This window comes from Athene cunicularia, assembly GCF_003259725.1.
Source record: "Athene cunicularia isolate RWA chromosome 5 unlocalized genomic scaffold, athCun1 chr5_part3, whole genome shotgun sequence".
Lineage (NCBI taxonomy): Eukaryota > Metazoa > Chordata > Aves > Strigiformes > Strigidae > Athene > Athene cunicularia.
The window spans coordinates 5,425,318-5,450,004 of record NW_020799103.1 but is presented as its reverse complement, the minus strand read 5'-3'; the positions used below and the strand labels follow the sequence as shown (position 1 = coordinate 5,450,004).

The 24,687-nt window shown below is 41.5% G+C and overlaps 1 protein-coding gene and 1 long non-coding RNA gene across 3 annotated transcripts in view; one reads left to right on the top strand and one right to left on the bottom strand.

Annotated features, from left to right (window-relative positions):
* The first annotated feature begins 751 nt into the window (after positions 1-751).
* The window catches only part of BBOX1 (gamma-butyrobetaine hydroxylase 1), a 39,056-nt gene continuing 15,120 nt past the window's right edge, over positions 752-24,687 (top strand). The window contains exons 1-3 of one of the 2 annotated variants that reach the window (XM_026850822.1): positions 752-783; positions 5,988-6,417; positions 8,073-8,187. In XM_026850822.1, the coding sequence (XP_026706623.1) occupies positions 6,034-6,417; positions 8,073-8,187 (499 nt within the window). In that variant the 5' untranslated portion in view covers positions 752-783; positions 5,988-6,033. Of the gene's footprint in view, positions 784-5,733; positions 6,418-8,072; positions 8,188-24,687 lie in introns of those variants that run through there. The other variant, XM_026850821.1, reaches the window with a different exon arrangement.
* LOC113481300 lies at positions 21,724-23,841 on the bottom strand. Its single transcript, XR_003398645.1, has 2 exons — positions 23,790-23,841; positions 21,724-22,323 (listed from the first exon to the last, which is right to left on the bottom strand). It is a non-coding gene; the product is annotated as an uncharacterized LOC113481300 (long non-coding RNA).

The following is a 24,687-nucleotide window of genomic DNA, read 5'->3' as shown; positions in this document are numbered from 1 at the left end:
CGTCTCCGGCAGCGCCCTCGGCCGCACCACCCGGCCCCGCGGGTGCGGAGGCTCCGCGTCCCTTACGCTTCTCCGAGGGAAGCGCCTCGTGTGGCCTTGGCGTCCTGGCTCCTCGGCGGAAGCCGCCTGCGAAAACGAGCTGCTCAGACGTTTAATTAGGGTAATTTAGAACATCGAGGGCTGGAGCGGGGCTGCCGCGGGACTCCCTGCGGGAATCCTTCGGACAGGGCCTCTTCGGGGGCTTCCCACGCGGTCCCGGGCGCAGAAAGAACATAAACGTGCGGGTTTTTTCTCGTCACGGTCCCTACTTGCTGCTTTGTTCTGTTGCGGTCTGCGAGAACAGCATCGGGCAGATGTTTTCCTGCAGAGGCTTTTTGGTGCACTTGTACACAAGGTGGTGTAACGCACCCGTGCAAGTACAGGCTCTACACACGCTGTATTTAGTTTAGGGTTACTCTTTTTCTGAAGTTTGCATTAGTTTTTGACTCGGCCATACTTACAAGTTACAAAACAGTTCAAAGAGAGGCCAGGCAGGCTGCTCCTGCGGTTTTTGTGGATCCGTGTTAAATTCTGCTACATCCTACATGGAGCTGGTTACACTGACCAGCTTGTGATGCAGCGAACTGGTTTTAAGGCATGGCTGAGACGTGGTTATGATACATGAATTACACATTTCATTTCTCTGCAGCTTCTTAACCTTGTGTGAAGAGAACCTGTTATCTGAAGCAGCTCAGCTGTCTTTAAGTGCCATGAGCCAGAAATAACTTTTAGGCAGCTGTGCAGGTAAAGCTGACAAACATAGAGCAGACAGGGGAGTCTGGGTGAAGTCTGGAGGGGTGAGGTTTGAGGAAACTGAAGGAGACAGATTTTTGATAAAGAGAATAGTGAGCACTGTCTTTTAACTGGAGAGCTGGGGAAGGCTGAAGGCATAGCTTACAGGTGATGGGCATCACCTTCAATCATAATTACCTGTCAGCATCCAGGCTGACCCTCCGCATGTTGCTGAGGGTTATGAGTGAATAATGACAACATGGACACAAAATCCATGAACCTGAGCCTGGGACGATGTTCAGATGGGATGGCGTGACTCACAGGAGCTATTGGTAGTATCTGTTTTAAACTATGCAAATCTGAGATCTGCTAACTGAGAGCAGAGTTACATATGGTGCCTTCCAGGTCCATACATCCAGTTCAGAGACAAGAAATGTGAAGAGCTGTGATGCAGAGAATCTGCTTTGAATTATCAGTTGCTCTTTGATTTGACTGTGGTTATGAGCATGCTAACTTTAGGTGAACTGGTGAGTTGTGCTTGTAGTTTAGTAAAGAATGAAATTTCAAGTGTAAAATATCCACACAGGGATAAGTGTCTGCCTGAAAATTTTGAGGGAGAAAGGGGACAAAAAATCCTGGAACTCTTACTGGTAATTTAGCCTCTTAATTTGAGATTACCATTTTACTTTTACATATATATATATATATATATTTATATATATATATATATATATATATAAAAGCAAGACAAACCGCTGAACAACTGTCAAGAATTGAAAAACTGAATGCAATAAGAAAATCCATGTTGTGTGATGGATTCAGTTAAGCATCTTCAGTAGACTCCTAGAACAGGACACGTGTTTTCTGCAGTGGCCTGGCGCCACCAGCACCAGGCACTTGAATTTGTTTTTCTTTAAGAGCAGCTCAGCTGTCTTGGAATCTGGACATTTTGAGACATAAAGTTGTATTTCTCTAGCATTTAGTATTGTGTCCTAACATAAAGGTTTTGCGAAAACAGTGGTATAAGCTGTATAAGCAGTAGTTAAGAGTTGTGAAAATGATCAGGAGTGGAAGTGGTCATTTTGCCCAGTTACACCATTTATAGATACACTTAGGAGTAAAGGAGGAAGAATGTTTTTTTCATCAAGTCAGAAGGTAGTAGTTAGCTCCTGTGCGGTACTTTTAAACTTTTAATTTCAGGATTCTCTGGAAGAGCTCAAGTTCTTCACTGTGACTCACCTTAATATCCTATACATGTCCAATGTAAAGAAAAATAACAATTAGAAATCAGGAATAATACACAGTTTCCAGACAAATCCACCCAGTCCATGGACATCTTCCCTTTCCTTACAGCATGCTGGAAATGGGCAGAGCCATCAGACAGGGGTTTCTTCATGTGCCATCTAGGGCTAGTTGAGGAATATTCCATCCCAGCTCTATGCATTCTCTCATCCACTGCTTCAGGAAGGAGGAATGCCAGCACCAGGCTGCCTTTGTCATTCCAGCAGGAGCTGTTGGTTACCCTTGCTGGTTTGGAGTGCTGGAGGCTGGTGGTCCCTGGGATGGTCACAGAGGCTGTTTGCTGCATCCACAACCTGCAGCTGGTTAATCTGCAGTTGGTATGAAATGCCTTGTTGGAGTAGTCCAGTGAAGACATGCTGGGTGGCTTCTGTGGAGAACTTGACCCAGAATACTACCCCACTGATGCAAACTGGAAAAAATCCTGCAGAAGGGAGAAGTTTCTGCTATGATGCTGTGTGTACAGGACAAACACTAGACTTGAAGAGCTATATAATTTGTGTAGCTAGAAGAAAAACTTATAGAAGGCATGCTGTGGTAGACATTTTTAACCATTGTCATCTGGATTTTCATTTTAATAATGACACTATGATATGACTAACTCAAGGAAAACAATAAACAGCCTTTTTATTTTTACAAGATTTCTCTCAGTAGGTGGCTAAGCCAAACAATTGCTTTACAGCAAAGACAGAAGCAGAAGTTTAATGCAAACACTGCAGTGTATTTAAATGGTAAATGCTTAACTTCCCCACAAGGGAAATCTTTTTGCTATAGTAATTTTCACAGCTTCCTCTTCCATAACCAGCAAACTGAATAATACTGGAGCTGGAGGGCCTGATTCTCTTCTAATTAACAGTGGTGTTAATGCAGGTACAAGTTCATTGACTTCAATAAATAGGCATAAATGAAAGAGCTGAATATGTCTTGGGGCAGAGAAACAGTAGACAAAGTAGATTTGCATATTAAAGAAGCCACATATAAGGATCTTTGTTAATATTGCAAAGGGTCCAGTGGAATCATTTCCTATCCTGAACATATTAAAGGCTCCTGCTGCAGCCTGTGAAGGAGATCCTCCCCTCTCTCTGCAGGATGCAGTGGCTCTTTCAGATTCTGGATATTAGAACTGGCAGTATTTCAAGAGAGTACTTTGTGATTAACAATAGGTTTCACTGATGACACCAACAGCTGCGGTCTGTGGAGCAGGGGTACCACTGACAGCAGCGTAGGCTTTCTCTGTGTGGCAGTACAGTTTAGGACTGCCACCTTCTACAGTGCTCCCAGCAGTATAGTGTTTAGTGAATTGTACATTACAGTGGCTGTCTGTAAACAAAAGCATCAGTTAATCATAAAATTAATGCCGTGAAAATTAGTCTTGCTGAATGTAAACACCAACGGTTTAACATCCATGTTGGAGCTAGTCACTGAGACTCTTTTTGTAGTCGGTGGAGAGAAAAAAAGAGTTGAGTTCATCTCATCCTAAAGCAGGTTTCTCAAAGGTCAGCTGAACTGTGATCCAGATGTACCTATTAGGAGTGTTGGGGATGGTGCCTATGATGTTCCAGTGTAGGTTGCCGTGATACGTGTCTGAAGTTAGGCAAGGTGAACCCTGCTGTACAAGCTTCTCACATCCCTGCAAAGGTGAAAATTCCCATTTGGCTTACAGCCTTCCCCGTTGTAACATAAATTACATGTAACTCCCGGAAGTTGTTTTGTTTGGGGGTTTAGTTTGGTTTGTTTTTTGTTTTTTTCCTAGAAATTGTCTGGCAGGATTGGTTGCATCTGGGTTTTCTAGGTTGTCCTTTTGTTCCAAATCATTTACAAAACTTACTGTCCTGGATTTAGAAGAGATTCTGCTTGACATGTGACTGAGTTATCCATTACCAGGTGAACAAATACCAGTTAAGCGACATCTGTGATAGGAAGACAATAAACACACCTCAGTTTCCTGCCATTAAAAAAAAAAAAAAAATCTGATGGAGTTTTCTATTACCACTGGTGCTATGAGGAATCTCTTCAAAGCAAGTTCAAATTTCTTAGTTGAATGGTAAAATAGGAGACGCTAGAAGCCCTTTGAATCTGACAAGCTTCACGTAAGGCTTTAAATTAGTGATGAATCTTCCCTGAGAGATATTCAGAAAGTAAAGGGTTAAATATTTTTTTCATGTCACTTGTTTTGCCATTTTGAAGAAAAATATTTATAGTAAATTCATATACAATATCCAGGTAGTTATAACCTTCATGCTAAAGTTAAAGAGCCTTTGCTTATGTTAAACGCTAAGCACATGAATAATACTTCAGTTATTTGGAAAGCCACTTAAGTAAGATGAGAAGATTGTGTACAAAACCAGTATGTGAACTACTGGCTAGATGGGTGTAATGAATGAAATTATGGACAAACATCGTAATGGATTACTTAGGTGGGTGTATTATGTATGTCCATTTCTCAGAATTTTCCCTGCTTCCCCCTAGTAAACCAGAGGAGCTTCCTGGTGGCCTTAAACTTCAGAAACAAATTCTCGTTCTTATGGTCCTGTCCTAAGCAGATACCTACATAGTATCTACTTATACATAGTGAACAGAGAAAAGCATCTGAATCCCCAAAGGAGCTGGGTAGTTGATTCTGGGAAGAGTGCTCTGTGCTGAGTTCCTTACACACTGAAAGACAGGTGGAATAAATTGACCAACCATTCATGTTGCACATATGCTCGCTAGTGGTGTTCTTAAATTCAAGTGGTTACGAGGGCCATGCTTCATGCTGGCTTTGTCCAGATGTCAGGCATTTTCTGATCTTGCTTACTGTATCGTGCCTCATGAGGTTTTCTGGTGTGCAGTGATCTGTTCAGCCATCTCAGGTGAACTGGATAAAGGAGTAGATGTGAGGATACTCAGTTCTGTCTGCATCATGCTGGATATGGGTAGCATTAGCAGTCAAGGGGTTCAGATAACTTTGCATGCAGAAGGGCAAGTATCAACAGCCTCTGAGTGGTCTAAGCAATTAGGCAATGCTTTTGTGGCTTGCACCCCTGCATCCTAACTCTCCTAATTCCATCTAAACTATATTTTGGTTGCTTTGGTATATTTGTGGATCTGGACCTATTATCATCTGCCTTGAGCAGAGAACTGTGCTGAAACCAGTACAGCTGGGTAGACCTTGGTCATGGCAAGGCATCACTATATTTTCCTGTGAGCTTAAGAACAAAACCAACAGAAAAAGATACTGAATATATATTCAATATTTGGAACGGTTAAACAGTCTATTGAAAATCCATGTAATGTCTTTGTGATTCAGGGGGAGGCCAAGTATTTTTTTAGAATAAGAAAAACGTTAGACCAGAACTTCTTTTCTAATTTAAGATTTGGATCATCATCCTTCTGCAGTACAGTATGCAGCTATCTTTAAATAAAAGAAGCTATCTATAGAAAGCAGTCTGGCTGTGAAAGGAGAAAGGAGCTCTTGCAGCACTCTGTTGCTGTAGCTCAAGTCATGTTTACGAGCCTTTTCCTGCAGGGAGGTGGATTCTGTGTTCTCTTTTTCATGGTACCCACAGCAGGAGTTAAGGTGTGTGTACTTTAAAGCTTTAGCTTTTGAACGTGGTTGGTAGCAGCGCCTACTTTTGATTTGTGGAAGTCATCTCGAGGTGTCTTTTTTTAAAAGAGTATTTGTTCAATACATATTGAACGGACTGCAGAAACACAAGACGACCAAGATGATGAATCAAATTGAAGCCCTGCCAAACTAAGGGATTTTTGAATACATGGGTCTGAGTACACCCTCTGTGCCTTTAAAAAATGTAAGCAACAAATAATGAATGTCCCTGAAGATCTGGGTAGCAGGAAAGAAGGGGAAAATCATCTTAAAATGGTCTTTTTGCTATACTGATTCCTTCAGCAATAAACTGCTCTTCGTGGTGTTTTAGGAACACGAAGGCGTTCTCCCTCCGACAAGTTCATTAAAGACCTGAAATGTGGAAGGCTGTGGCTGATGTCCTGCTGAGGGCCAAAGTCCCTGGAGGCAGGGCCTGCTGCCTGTGGCCGGCTCAGAAGGGCAGGAGCCTGCTCCCCTGGAGCACTCAGCATCGCTGGCGGGGCCCCGCGCTGGGGCTGTGCACCGCCCGGCCGCTCAGCATGAGCCCCGGGATACAGAAGGTGGAACCGCTGGACATGGGTCACGTCGTCCGTGTGGAGTGGGAGGACGGGAGCGAGAGCCACTACCCCTGCGTCTGGCTGAGGGACAACTGCCAGTGTCCCCACTGCTTCCTGCGCTCGGCCCGGGCGCGCAGGCTGCTCTTCGAGGACCTGGACGTGAACATCGTGGTGAAGGAAGTCGCTCTGGCAGATAGAAAAAAGGTATGAGAAGCTAACCGTCATTCGCCTTCTTGTGAAACTTGTCTAGAAATGCTTGTTAATCTGTAAAGTAGAGGCCATCCCGGGTTATACCGTAATCGTAATTTGTTTATCTGCAAACCCCACCGCGTATTTGCAAAGCTTTTAAAAATAATCACAACTTGGGGAACTGGGATGTTCCCACCTTTATATGAAACTTCACTTTATAGATGTTACGCAGAAACCCAGGCTTTGGTTTTTAGAATATAACTGTGCTTTTTAAAATTCTGCTGTATGTTTCTTCATGACCAGATGTTGAAAATAAAATATAGGCATTCCCCACACATTTAATTACACTTATACTTCTTTTTCCTCTTTATTCTATAAGTAAATGAGAAAAGCAAATGGCAAAGTGATGATGGCCTTAATCCATAACAAAAATATCAGTTTATGAGCTAATTTCCAATGTGCAAAAAACCATCTTAGAGAAGCACTCAAACCAAACCTTTGAACCCAATATTCAGAGTTGGCCCAGTGTCTGTGCCTGTATCTACATAACTACATTAACATTTGTTCATGAAAAAGAGGAGGCTATTGGGCAAGAGAGGACAGGAGCTGCCCTACCTATGGATTTCAATCTTTCCTGCCATATAAAAACCTAATATATCATTTAGATTTCATAGGGTTTATTGGAAACAATACATGGGTCCTTTTGATGTGCAAACTCATTTCTTTCATTTTACACTTAAAGATGTTTTAAACATGTTGAAGATGCAACAGTTAACCGTGTAGCAGCTGGGGCAGCCTCACTGCAGGGTGAGTTTGCAGAGGCTGACCTGTGCAGAAGCCTGGCTTATGGTCTCTGGTGAAATTCTGGGCCCCCCCAGTTGATTGTTACCAAAGTTAATGCCTTGTACATTTATGCTTTGAATAGGCAAATGTGTTATGATAGTAGAGAGATTGTCTGCTTCCACTTACACTCAGGAACTGATGAAAGCACAGAACTAATCCTAAACTGATACGGGTCATGTCATGTGAACGAGCAGAATTCTGTGAAATGGGAATTGATACCCATTGAAATGGGAATTCAGCTGAGAGTGTGTGCTGCACTGAGCTCTTTCAGTTCATGACAAGCAAAGCCATATGCTTTCCTTCAGTGTTTTTTTCAGAAAATAAAAAAACCCAAAACAATACCTTATGAAAATCTGTATGAAAGAGGGAAGACTTTTCAAAACTAAGAGAGGAATTTCTCTCCTAGCTTTTCTTGTTTGCCTGTCTGTCTTGTCCTTCTTCTTTTTTAACAAGCTGTCCGTGTTTTGGAAGATATTTTTGCTCTCTTCTGAGTTGTGGTGAAGTGTTCTCCTTGGTAATACGTGTCAGGTTCTGTGATTCTCCTCTTTCTGCTAAGCACAGCTCCCACAGTGAAAGCAGCCCACACAAAAGAGCAAATTAGGTCACATGGGTTCATGTGAAAATAACCATTTATAAAAGGTGTCAGAATTTGGATGATGTTCAAGTTGGGTTTGCATTTCTTTGCCATTATGCTCTGGGGAAAGCTTAACTGTGATATTATTGATCTAAATATTAAAATTTCTGCAATTTGTAAGGGATTTTTTTTTTCTAGATGGTGGGGTTTGGAGGTTTTTATACTAAAATTATCTTTTGTTTTATGTTGGAAGATCTCTATTACATGGCCCGATGAACACGCAAGTGAATATGAAGCCGAGTGGTTGAAAAAACGATGCTTCTCTGAAGGAGCCAGAGCAGAAATGCAAGAAGATTTGTTTTTACCAGGTAGGAATTCAAACCACATCTGTCATGCTTGTTTCAAATGCAAGGGGTGTGACCCTGGCAGTCCCAACGAGAGGTCCCTGTGAGAGGACCAGGTCCTTCACCGAGAGCTGGAGCAGCAGCAGCCGCTCCTGGTGCTCAGGGCAAGGCTGTGTATGCTCGACAGGAGCCTGTGGTTACCCTTTCCCTCTCCCAATCTCTGGATATGAGAGGACTTCAACTGGTTGGGCTGCGTTTACTTTCATAAAAGCCTTTTCTTTCCAGAAAGTGTTAGTAGGTCTCAAAAATGAGCCTTGTGGACATTGTGGTCTATGTAACAATGCAAGTGTGTGTGTGCTCTTTAATTGATTTAAATTCTTATTTTTATAGAGATTATTTAGAATTGTAAGGGAGGTATAACTGAAATAAAAAATTTTCCCTTTCCATGGCCTTTTGTTAAAAATTAACTGTGTAGCCTAGCCTACTAGTGTCTAGTAGTAAAGTTCAGGTTGTGTTTGCTCTGCGTCCCATACTTATTGCTGTAGTTGACTGTTTTTTGGTCATGAAGCATTTTGTGCAACCAGCAGTGTAACATTTACCCAGTACAAATTGCTCACCCTTTTGAGTGAGTAATTATAAACCCACTAGGTTTGTCATGATGCACATCATTTCTTTGGCAGCCTTTCAGATTGTAAGCATGAAAAGTGTGAAAACTTGCAAGACTTCTGCTGTTGCTCTTGACTGTGTTTCTGTGAGATCTGCTGTTGCAGAAAGTTGTGGATCTGTGTCCAGAGTTAAGGCAGTACCCATTAAAACAGTATTATTACTTTAGAAAAAAGTAACTAGAGGCAGGCTGATGGTGTGAGACTCGGATCCAGGTATCAGTTTCGTTAGAGCTCAGCAAAATCCACGAATGGTTTTATGCCCTTTTGTTTTATGGTGATTTTTACTCTAACAAACAAAAGAAAGTTTGTTTGGTTGTTGGTTTTTTTCCCCTGAAAGGTGAGAAATGGGAAAATATATGGCCCTAGATATCTCTTGCATCTGAGCTTTGTTTGGCACTTAGGGACAACTGAAGGGACCAGTTATCTTTCCCAATTTCTGCAGGTCAGATATTCCTTAGCTTCTAGCATCCGTTCTCCTACACAAAAGCCAGTTCTTAAGATTCAGCCTTTTCTATCTGGCTTAAAACTTAAGTGATGAGTAATATTTCCATTCATTTCAGTGTGTCATATAACAGATTCTTCGTAGTTCAGAATGGAACTGTTTTCCCTTTAGTGATATAAAAGTTCATGTCTGCTTAGCTTTGACAAGAGTAAACGACACTGTTTACTATTTTGGAGGGTTGGGCACGTTCCCAGAATGAACGTGGTGAAGATGCAAACCTCATTCAGGGAAACTAGACTTGGTTTCTCAGGTAGTAAAAATTTGTGTTTGGGAAAATGAAGACACTGTGGAAGCTAGCAAAGTGCTTTGTAGCCTTTGAGGGGATCAGTATAAATTAAACGTTGCTTTAATTAGTGCCCAGGCAAATTAGTCTAGATCTCTGGTTATGTAAAGGTATCAATAACTAAGATTTCAATATTTCAGAGGTAATGCTACTTGTTCCCCCATTTTGAAGTCTGACTGGCTGATTTGCCTTCGTATGCACACACTTAACGTGGTGCTTACTCTCAGCATCTAAATACAATGCTTGTTTTGGAGGCCAGTTCTTCCCTCTGCTACCGCTCTTCATCAGTGTAAAATATACACCAAATAAAGGATTTATTCTTTGGGCAATGCTTTTGCAAATTCTTTTTTTTTTTTTTATGGTGGATCTGAAGAGATACGTTTATATAAGTTAACGCTAAATAATGGCTTGCATTAACTTTGGCTTTGTTTAGTAGTGTCCTTCTGCGTTTCCTCATGTTCCCAGAGAAGACCTGGCTCATGGTGATGGGCAGCTTCTCCCAGGTTTCTCAGGTTTCAGCTGCAAAAAGGGCCGCAGTTACAAAGCATGTGAGTTTGCTGGCTGTTTAAGACCTCTTTCTCCTTGTGTATCGGAGTAAGTTTAGAATTTGCTTCTTTCTGGTCAGTGGAGTTACACACTGCAAATTACATGCCCTTAAGTAACTAATCATATCCCAGCAGTATAGGATTACTGACGATGATATGGAACGCCAGTCTTGCGTGCTGGTTCAACAAATAAAAGAGCAAGCTGACCAGACTGCTGTAGTTAGAGGTTAACCTTCGCTGCTGACATTATCACAGTTGTGGCTCTTTTTTCTTCTTTTTTTTTTTTTTTCAAGTGGTTATTTGCTTTTCATGTTGCTTTTATGATGTTTTTTCATCATAATTTCTGATTCAAAAAAATAGATGTCATGTATGTGTCAAACCCGAAAAGAAGAGTAGGTCAGATTTTCTCTGCTTGATGGAAGTGACTATAAATAGCTCTGTGGCAGTATATCAACATTCCCCTTTTAGAAACCCTGGCAGATCCTATCTGTGTAGTATTCAAAGTCCACTATTTGTGTGTATCAAGATTTGTTTCAGCCCAGTTTACAAGATATTTCCAAAAGAGCAGCCAAAGAGCCATCTGCTGCTTCTCCAGCTCCGATATCTCCAAGATACTCTTTTTTTCCCTCCTGTTTACTTGTGTTCTCCACAACAAACATCACAGGAGTGATTTAACACCTCATACAGTCTCTCTGTAACTCAGATTTTGTGTGTGGTAGAGGAATCTTGTGGGAGACACTGAGTACATCAGGTGCTTCCCAGCCTCTCGCTGCATTGCATTGTGTTTGCTGAGGCTGGTTTTCCAAGATGCTGACATCCCAGGGGGGGGGGGGGAGAGGATTAAATAATATCACAATTATGTTTTCCTATTGGGTGAAGCAGAGGAAGACTCAGCAGAGGTAGTATCTGGTGCTATTTTATATTTTTAACCTTAGGTTAGGTTAAAGTTTTAACCCAAGGTTAAAGGTTGTGGATGATGATTGTTCTTTAAAATGTGATAGTATGGTATTGGATATCTATCCAGCTCCACCAAAGTTTGAAGCAGGATGTTAACAGCATCAGTGGTGCTCTCAGCTTATCTACTAAGTCCTAAGAGATGATAATTTTAAGAGGAAGAAGTTAAAAGTTATTTTTTACTAAGAGTTTGGTCATTTGAATTTATCCTGTAGTAATAATTAATAAGAGCAGCCCCCCCGCCCCCATGAGTTAGACTGCCGCATACATAATTCATAATACAGCACAAATACACTTGGCCTTGAACAAACATTAAAACACACGTTGTAGACAAAATAATTTTAGATGGAGTTAATCTATGATGTCTAGACTTTCTTTCCCACATGACTCCAGTACAGGTTTTGACCATCATTGTCCCAACCTGCATAGTAAATGCTGAATATTTCCAAGTGTTTGCTGATGCATGCACACCACCTGCAGGAACTGGGCAAAGGCCATCTTCTCATTTTGTGCAGACTCTAATATAGGTGGCTTTTTTTGACTAATCTGGTATGATCAAGAAATAGGATTCATTTTTTTCTGCCCCCTGCCCCGAATTATTGTTCTGAAATTAGAAGAGGCAGTGACTCATTAATTCTTTAAAAAGTATTTCATTCTTCCCATTTTGAAAAACACACAGATCTGGGGGTTTATTAGTCATAATGTAAATGATCAGTGAAGACACAAAATAATTCTACAAGACCTTTGTTTTTATCCCTTACGAATTGTTCAGCTACATTTGTAAACGTAAAGATTTTTAATTTGGCAGTTGCAATTGTGTCGTGTGAGACCCAAGGCTGTCCGGGCACTAATGGCTCATTCCTGCCTTTCTTACCCCTTCAGCTTTCAGAGCGTATGTTCTTAGATTTCTACTATAGTACAGTGGAAACTGTATTAACTGTGGTTACACAGTGGGAAAAAATGTGCTATGCTGACATGATAAAGTAATGAAGAACATGAGTGGGATCCATTACTACCAGGAAATACTGGCAAAGAGTACAGTCCCTGTTCAGTGCAGCTTCTTGATAGATTTTCAGGCTGAAGGGGTTTTGCAGATAAAAATAGGAACAAAGTTCCCGTTGTTCAGTATATGGGAGAATAACATGCCCTGTGGGACACGCAAGTTTCTAAGACTTTGATATAGACTTTTTAAAAAATACTGTTAAGTGGAAGAACTTAAATGTCTTCACATCACAGGATCTTTTTTATGATGTATGCTTTCCTGTCCCTTTTCCAGAGAATTATGGACCTGATAATTTGTCAAATTGTAAACATTGTACAGCATGTAACATTTTCATCTGGGGCTGAGGAGAAGGAAATCTTTATAAATACTGCTTATTTTAGTGTAGTCCTGGTGCTTGTCTCTCTCTTACTACTGTTGTACTTACCTGGCTGCAATGGGCTCTGTGACCAGTCAGGAAAAGTAGTCCTTCACTGCTTTTCATACAAATACGAGTTGTTTGAAAGTAGTTCATGTGTATGTCAGATTTAAGTGTTACAAATTAGACCTCAGATCTATTGCAGCTACTAAAAGGATTAATACTGGCACCGATATATTTGAGTTAATCTCTAAGGTCTTTCCGGAGAAAAACCCCAAAATTGCTAATATGTAAAGCATAAAGATTTAAAAGGCCTTAGGAAATCTGTGCTAAAATGGTGAGGAAGTCACCATAGAAACTACTCTCTGCAGTTCACTATATACACCTGGTGTAAGTAACCACCTGGTAGCAGCAAAAGGCAGTACGGTCTCAGCCAACTTCTTTGCTAATAGTGAAAACATGTATTATGCATACAGGCTTGAGCTGGTATGTAAATGCTGCGAGTTCCTCCCCATTTTATATGGGTTTATTGCTACAAATGAAGCACTTTATTTTAGTCATGCCTCTAAAATTTTTTTCTGCTTCTTTTTGTTTATGGAGACGATGCCTTTCTAATATTTTGAAAGGTTTATACAGTGCAGTAAAGGCAGTGGTTTGGCTTGTGCTCTATGTATCCAACTTTGTTCTTTGATTGTTTTTCATCATTTTATTTGGCATTTTTAGTATTAAAGTGGTCACGTTCATATTCTTAGCATAAAGCATTTGACCATGTTGCACATGGAGTTTTCATGAATATGCTGAGGGAATACATCATAATTAAAAAATAGTCAAAGAGTAGCTGTAAAGCTTTACCATCAGGACAGAATGATGTATCAAGATAGGCTTTGGGAAAGTCTGTGCTTTAATGCAGCACCATTCCTTAATTTTATCCATGACTAAGATGGAAAGCAATAGCCATATTAAATTTGCAGATGACACCACCTAGGGGTCAACTGGAAATGTGTTGAAGGATCAGGGTTACAATTCTAAATAACCTTCAGAAATAGGAGAAATGGTAAAAACATTAAAAATGCTTTAATGAGTTGGGTGACTAGTTCATCTAGCCTAATGCTTAGTCTCCAGCAGCAATGTAGTATAAGCACAAGCCAAGGGTTTCTCTGCAGTCCCTTTCCTTCGTGTTCCTTCAGCATCCACAGTCATTGCATCAGGGTTTCCTGCAGGATCTTGCAGCTGTTTGGGTGCAAGGCAGGGAAATAACCACACTGGTTGGGTGGAGTTGGTGCTGTTCACACACTGAATGTGCTGGCAGGCAAACTTTGCTTTCAACTGAGTCCAAAGAGAAGGCTAACCTGCAGAAGAGGTAAAACAGTCCTTCTCCATTTGATAGAGTAAGGCTTCCGCAGTGTGGATCAGTTTTGGGCACCATACATCAAGAAAGACTACAAAGGGCCAATTGGAAAGCACTGTACATGATTAGTGATCTAGAAACATCAAATAAATCAAGACACAGCATGGGGGGAGAGAGAGAAGGAACAGTTTGTTTTCCATGTTCGTGGTAGATACATGACTATACAAATGCATGTGTACCTATGTGAACAGAATTTCTTAATGCTGTTCAGAATAGGTAAAAATTTGAGCTCAGACAAACTATATAAAATTTCAAATTAAAAGGAACATTTTAAGACACCAAATGAGGGCATGTTTTTAATAGCAATAACTTTACAAGCTGCGCTGTATTTTTTTTTTTCCTCCCAGATACCAACTGCTGCTGCGTTCCATACATTTCCCAAGATTAGTAATACTTGGAGCTGTACACAACGTGTTTTCAGCTTTTGGCACGTTTACCACTGTGTCATTACAGAGTATATTGGCAAATGTCAAGGGGGAAAGGTTGCTCCTGCAGTAGCTCAAAGACTAAGCTCTTGGCTGAATCAAGACATTGTTGAAGGGCTGGGAAGTTGGAGCCTTTCTTCTCTGAAACATGAGGTAGGATTTATAAGCGTTTGTGTACCAGTCTGCACTTTTAAAAAGAAAAGCAAACCCAAACCACTGAGGATGCTGGCTGCTCTTGTCACTGGAAGTGAATTATGAGAGAACTTTGAGTGGATTTAACTATATTTACCACTTTCTATCTTTGGTTGGTTGGTTGGTTTTTTTTAATACGAAGTAGCTAAACATCAAAAAAAAAAAAAAAAGAAAAAGCCTAAGAAGCTGCTTTACTTGAACCATTTCTCGCTTTTAGTAGATGCCTGGAGAGTATCAGTGAACAGTTTGGTTTCCTTGAAATTTTGCAATTTCCACATCACAGTGGTACTGTAAAGGTTAAACATCTCTTCAGTCAGTAGGCAGTGTTGACTCCTGAATACACTGCAGAGTCTGGGAAAGGATAAATTTCCATTCCCGTAGTGGGATTCACATGATTGATAGTTTTCACACAGGGAAAAGATTGCACTTGCAGCTTACTTAAAGAAACATTTTGAATTCAGCTTTTGTCTCTCTTGGGTCCATAGAATTGGAGACGTGAGGCCAGCTGATGGCCTCCACTCCAGGGGGTCTGGTTGAGAGGAAAACCAAATGGGTGGTTGTTCCTTGAATGTTCTCTACACACCAGCTCTAAGGGTTGGCAGATCTGTTACACTGAAATCGAGGACAGTCCCAGCCGGGTATGCTGAGCGTGCACTGTTTTATAGCGCTCTGGCAAAGAGGGTGTTTGCAACAAAAGACAAAACCACCCCAAAACCCAACACCACAGTCCATGGCCACTGGCTGCAGAAGGGGGATCCTGCATTAGCACAGTAGGAATCAGCAACAAGAGGACTCTACAGTCCATGTACTTTGGGAAGATTGCGGCATTGGAGTGCATTCCAAGTGCATATATTTATTTCCCAAAGAGGGGAAAAATATATTGGTATATTCCTTAAAATATTAATATTCCTCTACTTTTTGTTTTATATAAGGAAGATGAGGAAAATATTTATTAGCAAGAAAGACTAGGAAGGAAAAGTTGAAACATAAAGCATTCCATTAGTTTTCACATGGTGATTTACCTGCACCAACACTGAAGCTTAAATCTGTCTTTTAAAGGATATTCTTGGCAGTTCACGCAGCATACATAAAGCTATTTTAATTTCATAACTTTTAACAGAGGAAAAGGAAAACATTCAAAATTTATTTTTTCCCCATCTCTCAAGTGTATGAAGGGATGTATATTGAGTTAAACACACTGGAGCAGTGAGTAGCAGGCCATGGAGTGTTCTCAAAAAGGAATTTAATGAGGTGAGATTATATCTCTCCTCAAGGATTGTGCTTTTTTCATTTTGTGAACATGTTGTGAAATTCAACAGCTTGTCAATCATACTACAGCTTCTTTGAAACACAGGGTAGAGTATAAAAGATAGTCTATGTGGATAGCTTACATTTGGGTATGTGCGTTGTGTTTCTTGGACAGTCTCTGAGTAGCCTTAGCCAAAGGGGAGAGAAGTATTAGCGGTTGGAAATTTGCAGACTTTGCAACTGTCGAAAAAATGTTGTAACTATGTAGTGTCTGGGTTGGCTTTTTTATGAACACGTTGCATTTTGTAATTGCTATCTGTATCTAGAGAGAGGAAAAAAAAAAAAAACCTCCAAACCTGACCCTTTACATCTCTTCCAAGTGCAGCATGTCCCTCAGTCACCAGCTGAAGTCCCCCAGAGCTCCCATTCTGAAAGCTGCTTGGAATATGTAATAGTTTTTATTGGTCCTGTCTGTTGCAGGGATGTTGGAATAAAGAGAGGTATAGGGGTTTTATCAATGATGCCATCTGCATTTTTCAAACATTTATGGTCTCATTTCTAGTATGTAATCTTTCTGATGATTGGACAAGTTTGCTGAATATTAGCTAAAATACCAAGTAAGCTAGATGCGATTTAAACAAACAGGTGTTCTGTGAAATAGATAAAATCTTTTCACACTTTACTGTGCAGTCTTGTAAGAATAAGCCGCTTGAGTCTAAATGCATAAAAGCAAGGGAAACCAATTATGTCCTCACTGTAAGAATAAGAGCCCTGATTCAGCATTTAAGAGAAGGCTTGACTTAAAACGTAATGTTTTGAGTTTTGCAAACAACTAGAATCAATGCAAAATTTATGGGGGAAAAAAAAAAAAAAGGAGTAAGAAATAGCATATTTGTCCTATTTACCCATTACTGTGTACCTGTTTATTTGTGCATACAAACTGTGTACCTGTTTATTTGTGCATACAAACCAGTAAACTGGCAAACTTGTGAGATATTACAAGTGGAAATTTGTGGGAAGAGAGCAAGGAGGCTAGCAGTGTTGTATTTGGGGGTATTAATCTGAAATAGGTCTTTCGTACAGGAGACAAAGGACTTACCCCACATCTTTCCCTGTGCGTTACGATAATTTTGAGGGGCAGGGTGTATCTCTCCAAATGGTCTTTTGTATCTGCCACCAGCGCTGTTTTTCAGGTCAAGTCAGCAGATGATACCTCATTGCTTCATTCTGCAAGTTAACATTGTCTGAAATACGTAAGACCCAAAGCTTCTGCCAAGGAGCTTGGGGAATCACAATCACCAGGGTTTTCTTGCTTCTGGTACCAGCCGAGCCACGGCAGTTGGCAGCTCTGGGACGGGTGGTCGCACGCCGCCTCGTCGTGGGACCGCAGCCAGCCCGGCTGAAATCAGTGGAGGGGACAGAGTGCTGTCACGGTGGAGGGTTATAAAGGCTTGCATGTTCTCTGCTCAGAGATAAAATGATTTTTTTCCTGTGAATTAGAGTTGAACACCCTGTGTGAACATTTTGGGTGGTAGCAGGCGGTGTGGGAGGTGGGAGCAGGGCAGAGGTCCATGGAGCAGCAGCCCCGGGAGCTGGGCAGCTGGTGGCTCTCTGGGCCTGGACCATCCCACCCCTCAGGAAATAAATTACACCACTCCCTGAGCAGAGTGTTTTCACCCCAGAAATTACATGAGAAGGGTCACTGATCGTGTCTGAGTGCAAGGCACCTGCTGGCAGTTTCTGGCCGTTTATGGGAAAAAACGCATCTGGTGTCTTGACAGTTAGAAGAGCCTCAGTGTTTTCTGGAGCTCTCTCACTTTGCTTTCAGCTGCCAGTGGCAGGCTGCTATCACTAAACAGCTCCCTTTACTTGGCCCCAGATTCCTCTGCAGCCAGCAGCAGTTTTGATTCAGTCTCCAGACCCACCTCTTTCTACCCACCGAGTCCCTACTTCAGTTTCCCCCCTGGTAGCTGCTTCCACCCTTCGCTTCATGTCTTTCTTCCTCTGGAGCCCAGGATAGACTCTTAACAGAGAGCACGGGAACAGCTCAGCTCATCTTCCCTTCTGGTCTCTCCCAGCTCGCTGCATCCGCGGGCGGCGGGCGGCTGCCTGGGCAGCACAGCGCTGGGACGCTCCCAGCTGTGAAGCTCTAGCAAGGTCTGTTACCAAGTCTTCGCGTGGACTTGTACCTCCACAAGCTGAGGGAGGAATTCACCAAAATGTATTTCTGACATTGCTTAGTCACCAAAATTAGAGGAATTAGAGCCTTTGCTGGAATTTTTTCAAATGAGCAGAGTGTACTCCATGATCAGTTTTCTTCTAAGATACAGCTGATGCTTTTCACTGACTGTTCTCATAAATTCAATAAAAGGGAACCTTCAGCATTTAAAAAAATGTCAGCCCAAAAGATCGTATTTTGCTGAAGTTTATAAGCATTAAAACCAAAGTTTTACAATAGAAAAAAATATTTCAGAGGAAATCTTAGTACCTCTTGCTATTAACAACTGTTTCAGTGTTATAGCTACTGGTATCTGGTGGTGTATTTGCTATCATAAATATACTTGGGTAAGCAGTAGTGCAAATGCAAGGGAGAGAACAATTACCAGTGATGCTTTCTAGCAAGGCAGCTTAATAAAAGTTTTATCTTGACCTAAGATTCTTTTATACTCGTAAACCTGTAGTTATTTCAGTTTTAAAGTACTAACAATGCTTACAAATGTGATTTGTCACAATAAAATCACTACCAAGTCTCTGTAGCAGCTTGCTTTCACAGGCATGGGCAACCATTTCATTTGACTTTAAATGCTGTGCTATTTTAAACTCCCTGTACTCCTTATAGCTCCCCATAAATACACAAATAATCAAAAGACCAGGTTGGGTCCAAGGACACCGTGCACTATTTTAGGACATTCTTCTTTGGAATTCTTTCAGCTGCAGAAAAAAAAAAAAAAATCACTATTAATCATAAAGTACCAAACGTGACCCACAACTGTGGATTCCAGTGTCCTCTGCTAGTTGCACAGACAAATGAAATTAAAGTTAACGGCATTAACAACTGACAGACTCCAGAAGGTGTCCTGGTGAGAAGCTGTGCTTTGGCCTCCATTATTAATTTCCTGCCTTTTGGCTTTCTGTCTACATTACTGATCCCTTGAGTTCTTGGCTGGATGCACTGGAGCCATTTAACTTTAGGTGCTATTTGTTTCAGTGCTGTCTAGCAAAATTGATTCTGACAGGATTAGTCTGGGGGAAAAAAGAGGGGGGATGTGATCTTAAATATTTTAGCAAAGTGATCTTGGCCTATGAATATTGAGGCTAAAATAAAGAATCATGGGGTTTATTATTATTATGTGGTTTTGCCTGCGCTAATAAATGGCTACAGCATTGCCTTTTATTGAAGGAAATTAATTAGGTTTTGCAAATGGCTCTGAAAACCTTAAAATATACTGTCTGGAGTAGTTGTAAACAGGTGGTTAACAAAGAAAGAGGTTCTTCCTGCAGCATCCCAATTTGACCTGGCTTCTCCACATGGACAAATGACTTTATCAGTATTATTTTTCTAAATCTCTTATATGCTGCAGGTATGATACGGACATGATCTGAGTTTGTGCAAAATTACGTGTGGACTGATGGGAAGTATGAACATTGAGCTGACGCTCAGTTCTGCATCAGTCTGGGGAAGTCAGTGGCACATCCCTTCACTTGAGGAAGAACAATCATATTCTTATTATATCTTCTCAAACTTCAGAGTATTCTGAAGTCCACAGGCAAGAGAAGTCCTAGGGAGTGGATGTTAGAGATGAGAATGACACAGTTCTTGAAGCACACAGGTGGGGCTATATTTGGCCTTGTTTCCTGTGAGTCTGCTAATTTTACATGAAAATTACGTTCATCGTCTTTGTTTTGCAATGTTCCTGCTATATCCCTCACCCAAGCGCTGGAGCATACTCAGTGTAAAAGGAATATTTGGCCAATTTTGCTGCCAAACTGGAAAAAAAAAAAAAAAGAGTCTGTGGAGCATCTGCAAGGTGATATTTTCCAAAGCCATAAGCACTGGCCAAACTTGACGACTTTCCCAGGAAGGGCAAATATACATTCCAAGCACGTGAACACTTTATTTGCCAAACTGGACACTTGATGAAAGCACTAAAACATCTCCACTAAACACTACTCATTTTTCACTGGTCTGGGTTTTTGATCCGTTGCGTTGTTGTTGAAGATGTCTCAAAATTATTTTCGGCAGATGCTACCATGGAAAACCTCAACCCAAATGATGAAGGGTTACCAAAGTTACAAGCAAGTGAAACACTGGTGGCTCCAGTGGTAGAGAGCTCCTCCAGCTGTGCTCGGGGATGAAAAATGTGTCATGGACATGGACAAATATTTACTGGCAATAAAAGGAATGGAAATACTAAATTATAAGAAATTCAGCATAAATAATATCAGCATTCCTAGGGAGAAGGCGTAAGGAAACAACATAAAGCAGACAGGGAAGGTAGCACTGAATTTTTCCTGTGAAACCATCTGAACTGATACAGATACCGAGTGTGTGTGTTGGGAAAACGGATGCTGGTAAAATAACCTGGGCACCAGCAAGTGGGTACAGTAACCCCACTGTGACACGGGCCAGAAAGGTCAGATAATTAGACAATTGGTTAAACTCAGGTGAACCCAGCGGGGTCACAAGGCCGGAGTTTCACCTCAGCTAACCCCAGCAGGGTCCCAAACACCGAATTTGACCTCAGGTAACCCCGTGGGCTAATTGGTTGACCTCAAGTAAGTCCAGCGTGGTCCCAAGGCATGAGTTTGACCTCAAGTAACCTTGTGGGCTAATTGATGGACCTCAGGTAACCCCAGCGAGTTCTCCAGGTAGTGACCCTGATCATGTTTATCTGTAATGTCTCTTTCTTCTTTTTTTTTTCTATTCTATTAAGGAACCTGTTAATGAGTTTTATCTGTGGCATTCTCAGGAGCTTTGGTACTGTGTGTTCAGGCCCTGTTGCTGTGTGTCTCCCGCCCTGGACTCTGTGGATTTGTGTTCTCAGCACCACCATTGCTTGTCCTTGGTTGGCTCCCTCAGCCCTGCTGCTAGCCGGCCCTCACCTTTCCCCCCAGCAATCCCAGTTCTGCCCACATCCTACGTCCCACCTCCACCAGCATCTCTCAGCCTGTCTCCACAGGAGCTCTGCTCTCCTGTCCCACCCACATCTCACCTATTTGGCTTTATTTGATGAATATAAGAGTGTTCCGCATTTGGAGCAGAAAGACAAAAGTTCTCAAGCTCTGCCTTTTCTGTCTGGTATGACTGGGTCTCCATGGCTGTCCACACACCCCTTTATTTTGACATAATACATTTACAGATTTGGTGATATGTTTAAGACACATCAGCACAGTTTGAGACCTCAAACCAACACTCTGCTGGATTGACATTAACACTACACAGCACTGAGGACTAGTCCTTGATGACCATCAACACACAGGTAAACAATTAGTCCTTAACAAGCTTGTCCTAAATTAGCTGCAAGTATAAAAGACCAGCGAGCTGGGGTTAGTAGTTGTGTCTTGGAGTTTGAAGAGCTTTTAAGGTGAGGGTGGATGAATATTTTTGGTGAAGCAAGACCTGAAGTAGGAGATCTCTTTTTTTTTCCTTCTTTTCTTTTCCTCATTGTTTATTGGCATTTTTTCTTCTTCTTCCTTTGAAAGGCTAAAAAAACAGCATGCCTACTCTTGACTGAGTTGTTTTATTTTTACAACCAGGGCTTGCTTTTTTTTTCTTTTTTTTTTTTTTTTTTTTTTCCTTCCAGCATGTTTCCTGTTGTGCTGTAGGGTCATTTTGGTTTCACCAATTATCTTCTCTACTTGCTGTACATGTGGGGTTTATTTTGTCTTTCATACTTTACTTCTTGTACTTGTTTCCTATGTCTTACATGTTCTGTTGTCTTCTCCTTTGTGCTTAATTTTTCTAGGTATGTTTTTTCTGAAGCATTTCAGAAAATGCCAATTGCTGGTTTTGCGATTAGAAGTGATACCATGCTGTAAAACGCTTACATGCAGTCACTGATTACGTTATCTTAGTGTGCCTATGTTTGTGATATCCCTGTTGGAGTCCTCTTGAAGGACTAGGTGTTTACTTGAAGGAAAACATCCAAGAAAAAAATCCTCTTGGGGAGGCTGCCATGACTTAGTCTAGATATGTACCTCAGACACTACTAGCTGGAGAGGCTTTCTCTAAGCAAGTTCCCAAAACTTGCTTCTGTTATGTATGCCCTCAGACAGGATTAACTGGGTAAGTTTTCCCTCATTAGCTGCCTTCTGCTGTTCTGGACCACAAGAAATGGAGAGCAGCTGTTTTTCTTTTCTGAATCCTTTCTAAAAGGCGGGCTCCAGCTGCTCTAGGGACCTGGAGGGCTGCTCTCCTGAAGGCCAGAGCCCAAATGCCTCTGCAAGTGTTACAGGAGCTGGTGAGGCCTGCTGTCTCCTGGCTGCACCTCTGAACTTCGACGGGGAGTCTTGAGACTTGGCTCACCCTTGGGTGAGCGTGACACCTTCCCTCACCATTTGCCGTGAGCCATCCAAAGTCCTGAAAATGAAGAACAGTAAGAGACAGGCATTAAATCCTTCCTGTCTGTGTGTCTGTATCTCACCTGGAGAAAGGTCTAGATGATCTTCAAGGTCTTTTCCAACCTAAATGACTCTGTGATTCTGTAAAGGGGAATGTTGCCTGAAATTGGGAAGAATGAAGTGGAAGGAGAGGGACTTCTGTTTTGGGACAGAAAAGAGGCAGGAAAGGAAAAACTATTTTTAAGTGCATGTGAAGGGACTGCCTAGCTCTGTAAGCACTTGGGCAATTCCTCTCTCTCTGGAACTGAGAGTGCCTCCAACACAGGCTGAGACAGCCCACTCTTCATTAGATCTGCTGGTAGGAATTCCTTCTTACCTTTGTACTCAAGACCTTAGGTGAGAGAGAGGAAAATCCCAGTCTTGACATCTCTACTCAAGTCAAGGTCTTAAAAATCTAAGGTTGCCTCAGGGAGAAAGAAGGAAATGCACAGGAAAGAGGACACCAAATAAACCAAGAAGAAAAATAAAAGCAAGAGATAATAAACAATTGCACAGTCCAGAATCTGATCAGGGGCACCCGGAATCCAGGTGTACTCATGCCTTAATGCCCAGACACAGGGCTTTTAGCAAAGCAGAGCAAAAATACCTGTTGGGGAGACAGCTAGCTAGCCTCAGCTGAGTCCCCAGGTTTCCCTGTCCGTACCTGTTGGGAGCCATCCTCTTCACATCTAGTGCAGCAGTTCAGAGGATGCTGGGTTTGGCTGCCAGTGCACACCCAAGTGACCTGCAGTGACACACCAGGAGTTAGGGGCAGCCTCTGCTCCTGCAGACAAAGGGAACAACCACGGGCTTTGCCCTAAGACTTTGACTACCGTAGTTGAAGTTGTGGCTAAATCACCACCTTGTCTTCAGTGGCCAGATGCTAAGATCAGCACTAGAGGAGCTGTGTATTCTCCCCCGGGGAAACCTAATCAGGTGAGGGGACGTATCCTGGCACTTAAAGCAGGCAGAGTGGGACTCACGGTGTGAGCAGTCACTGTGTCTCCCCCAGCGTGCCTGGGGCTCAGTGTCCATCTGCCTGGCTAGACGTGTAACAAGCCCTCCCTTTTCCAGGTGCAGCCTCCAGCACTGGCATCCAGATCCTAAATTTAAGTGAATGGACAGTACTGTAGGCATAATTCTTACAACTTAGTCATGATGGAAGATGAGATTTGGATCACGCAGCCCTTCACAAGTCTAAATTTCATGATCATATCTAATTATTACTTTATTTTGTCACTGAATGGATATACTTTTCTGTAGAGTACCTTTACAAATGCATATAATGCCATGTTTTCTGACACCAGAGTTCATTCTTCCTCAGAAAATAATACAGTTAAGAGAAAGTAATTGTTTTTTTGGTGTTGTTTTTTTGTTTGTTGTTTTTTTTTCCTAGCTATGACCTAGTCATACCTTTATTTCCTTTCTCTGTATTAGGTGACTTACCTATTTGGGAACTCTTCAACTCAACCAGAATGTGATCCCTTTAGAATAGGTTATAAAATTTTAAATCATTATTAAATGAAAGCAAATAACAGTTACAGAACTGTGATACTAGAAAATAGTAATAACAATTGGACACATGTTAAAAATCCTTATATATAGATACAGGAATGGTTGTACCATTAGAGAAAGATACATATTTAGCAGTATTTGGGCAGCTGTAAGTACATGAAAGGATGAGACTAAGCAGCACTTAATTTTAAAGCTGCATAGCTTTTCACTACTTTTATAGTTTTGGGTGGTGTGCCATGCAGCTGCTGCTGGTTTGAGAGGACAAAAATAAAGAAGGGAGCAGCAAAAGTTCTGAAGGAAATACAGGCTCAAAAGCCCTTTCTGTTCTGCCTGCAAAGTCTATACCTGCCTCTAACAGATGGCTGCAGGTTTCCACCTTTTATATCAAGGTCTATTCAAGAATCAAATGTCTGGTTATGGTATAGATTATATGTCATACGCTCTTATAATCAATTTTGTTTGAGAATGGGCATGATATAACTTGCTCATCACTCAAATCTTTCCATCATTTTCTTTACCTTCTAGCAGTGCTTGGATTTGTTAACGTCTTGGACACTCGTTGCATCTTCCTGAAATGAGATAAACCCTCACAAATAATCTGCAGAGGGAAAGACAAGGAATGACACTGTCCTGCAGAATTTAATGTAATTGGATATGATGTCATGAAGACAAATCTAAAAAGAAAATTGCTTGGTCATTTATGCAATTGATACAGTTACTCTGTTTCTAAGCTGTTATACTGATGTGTGTCGTCTTCTGTTCCTTCATCAAGAATATAATCTTTTCATTATTATATATCTATACCGCCTCTGAGGGAGATCTTGGGTAC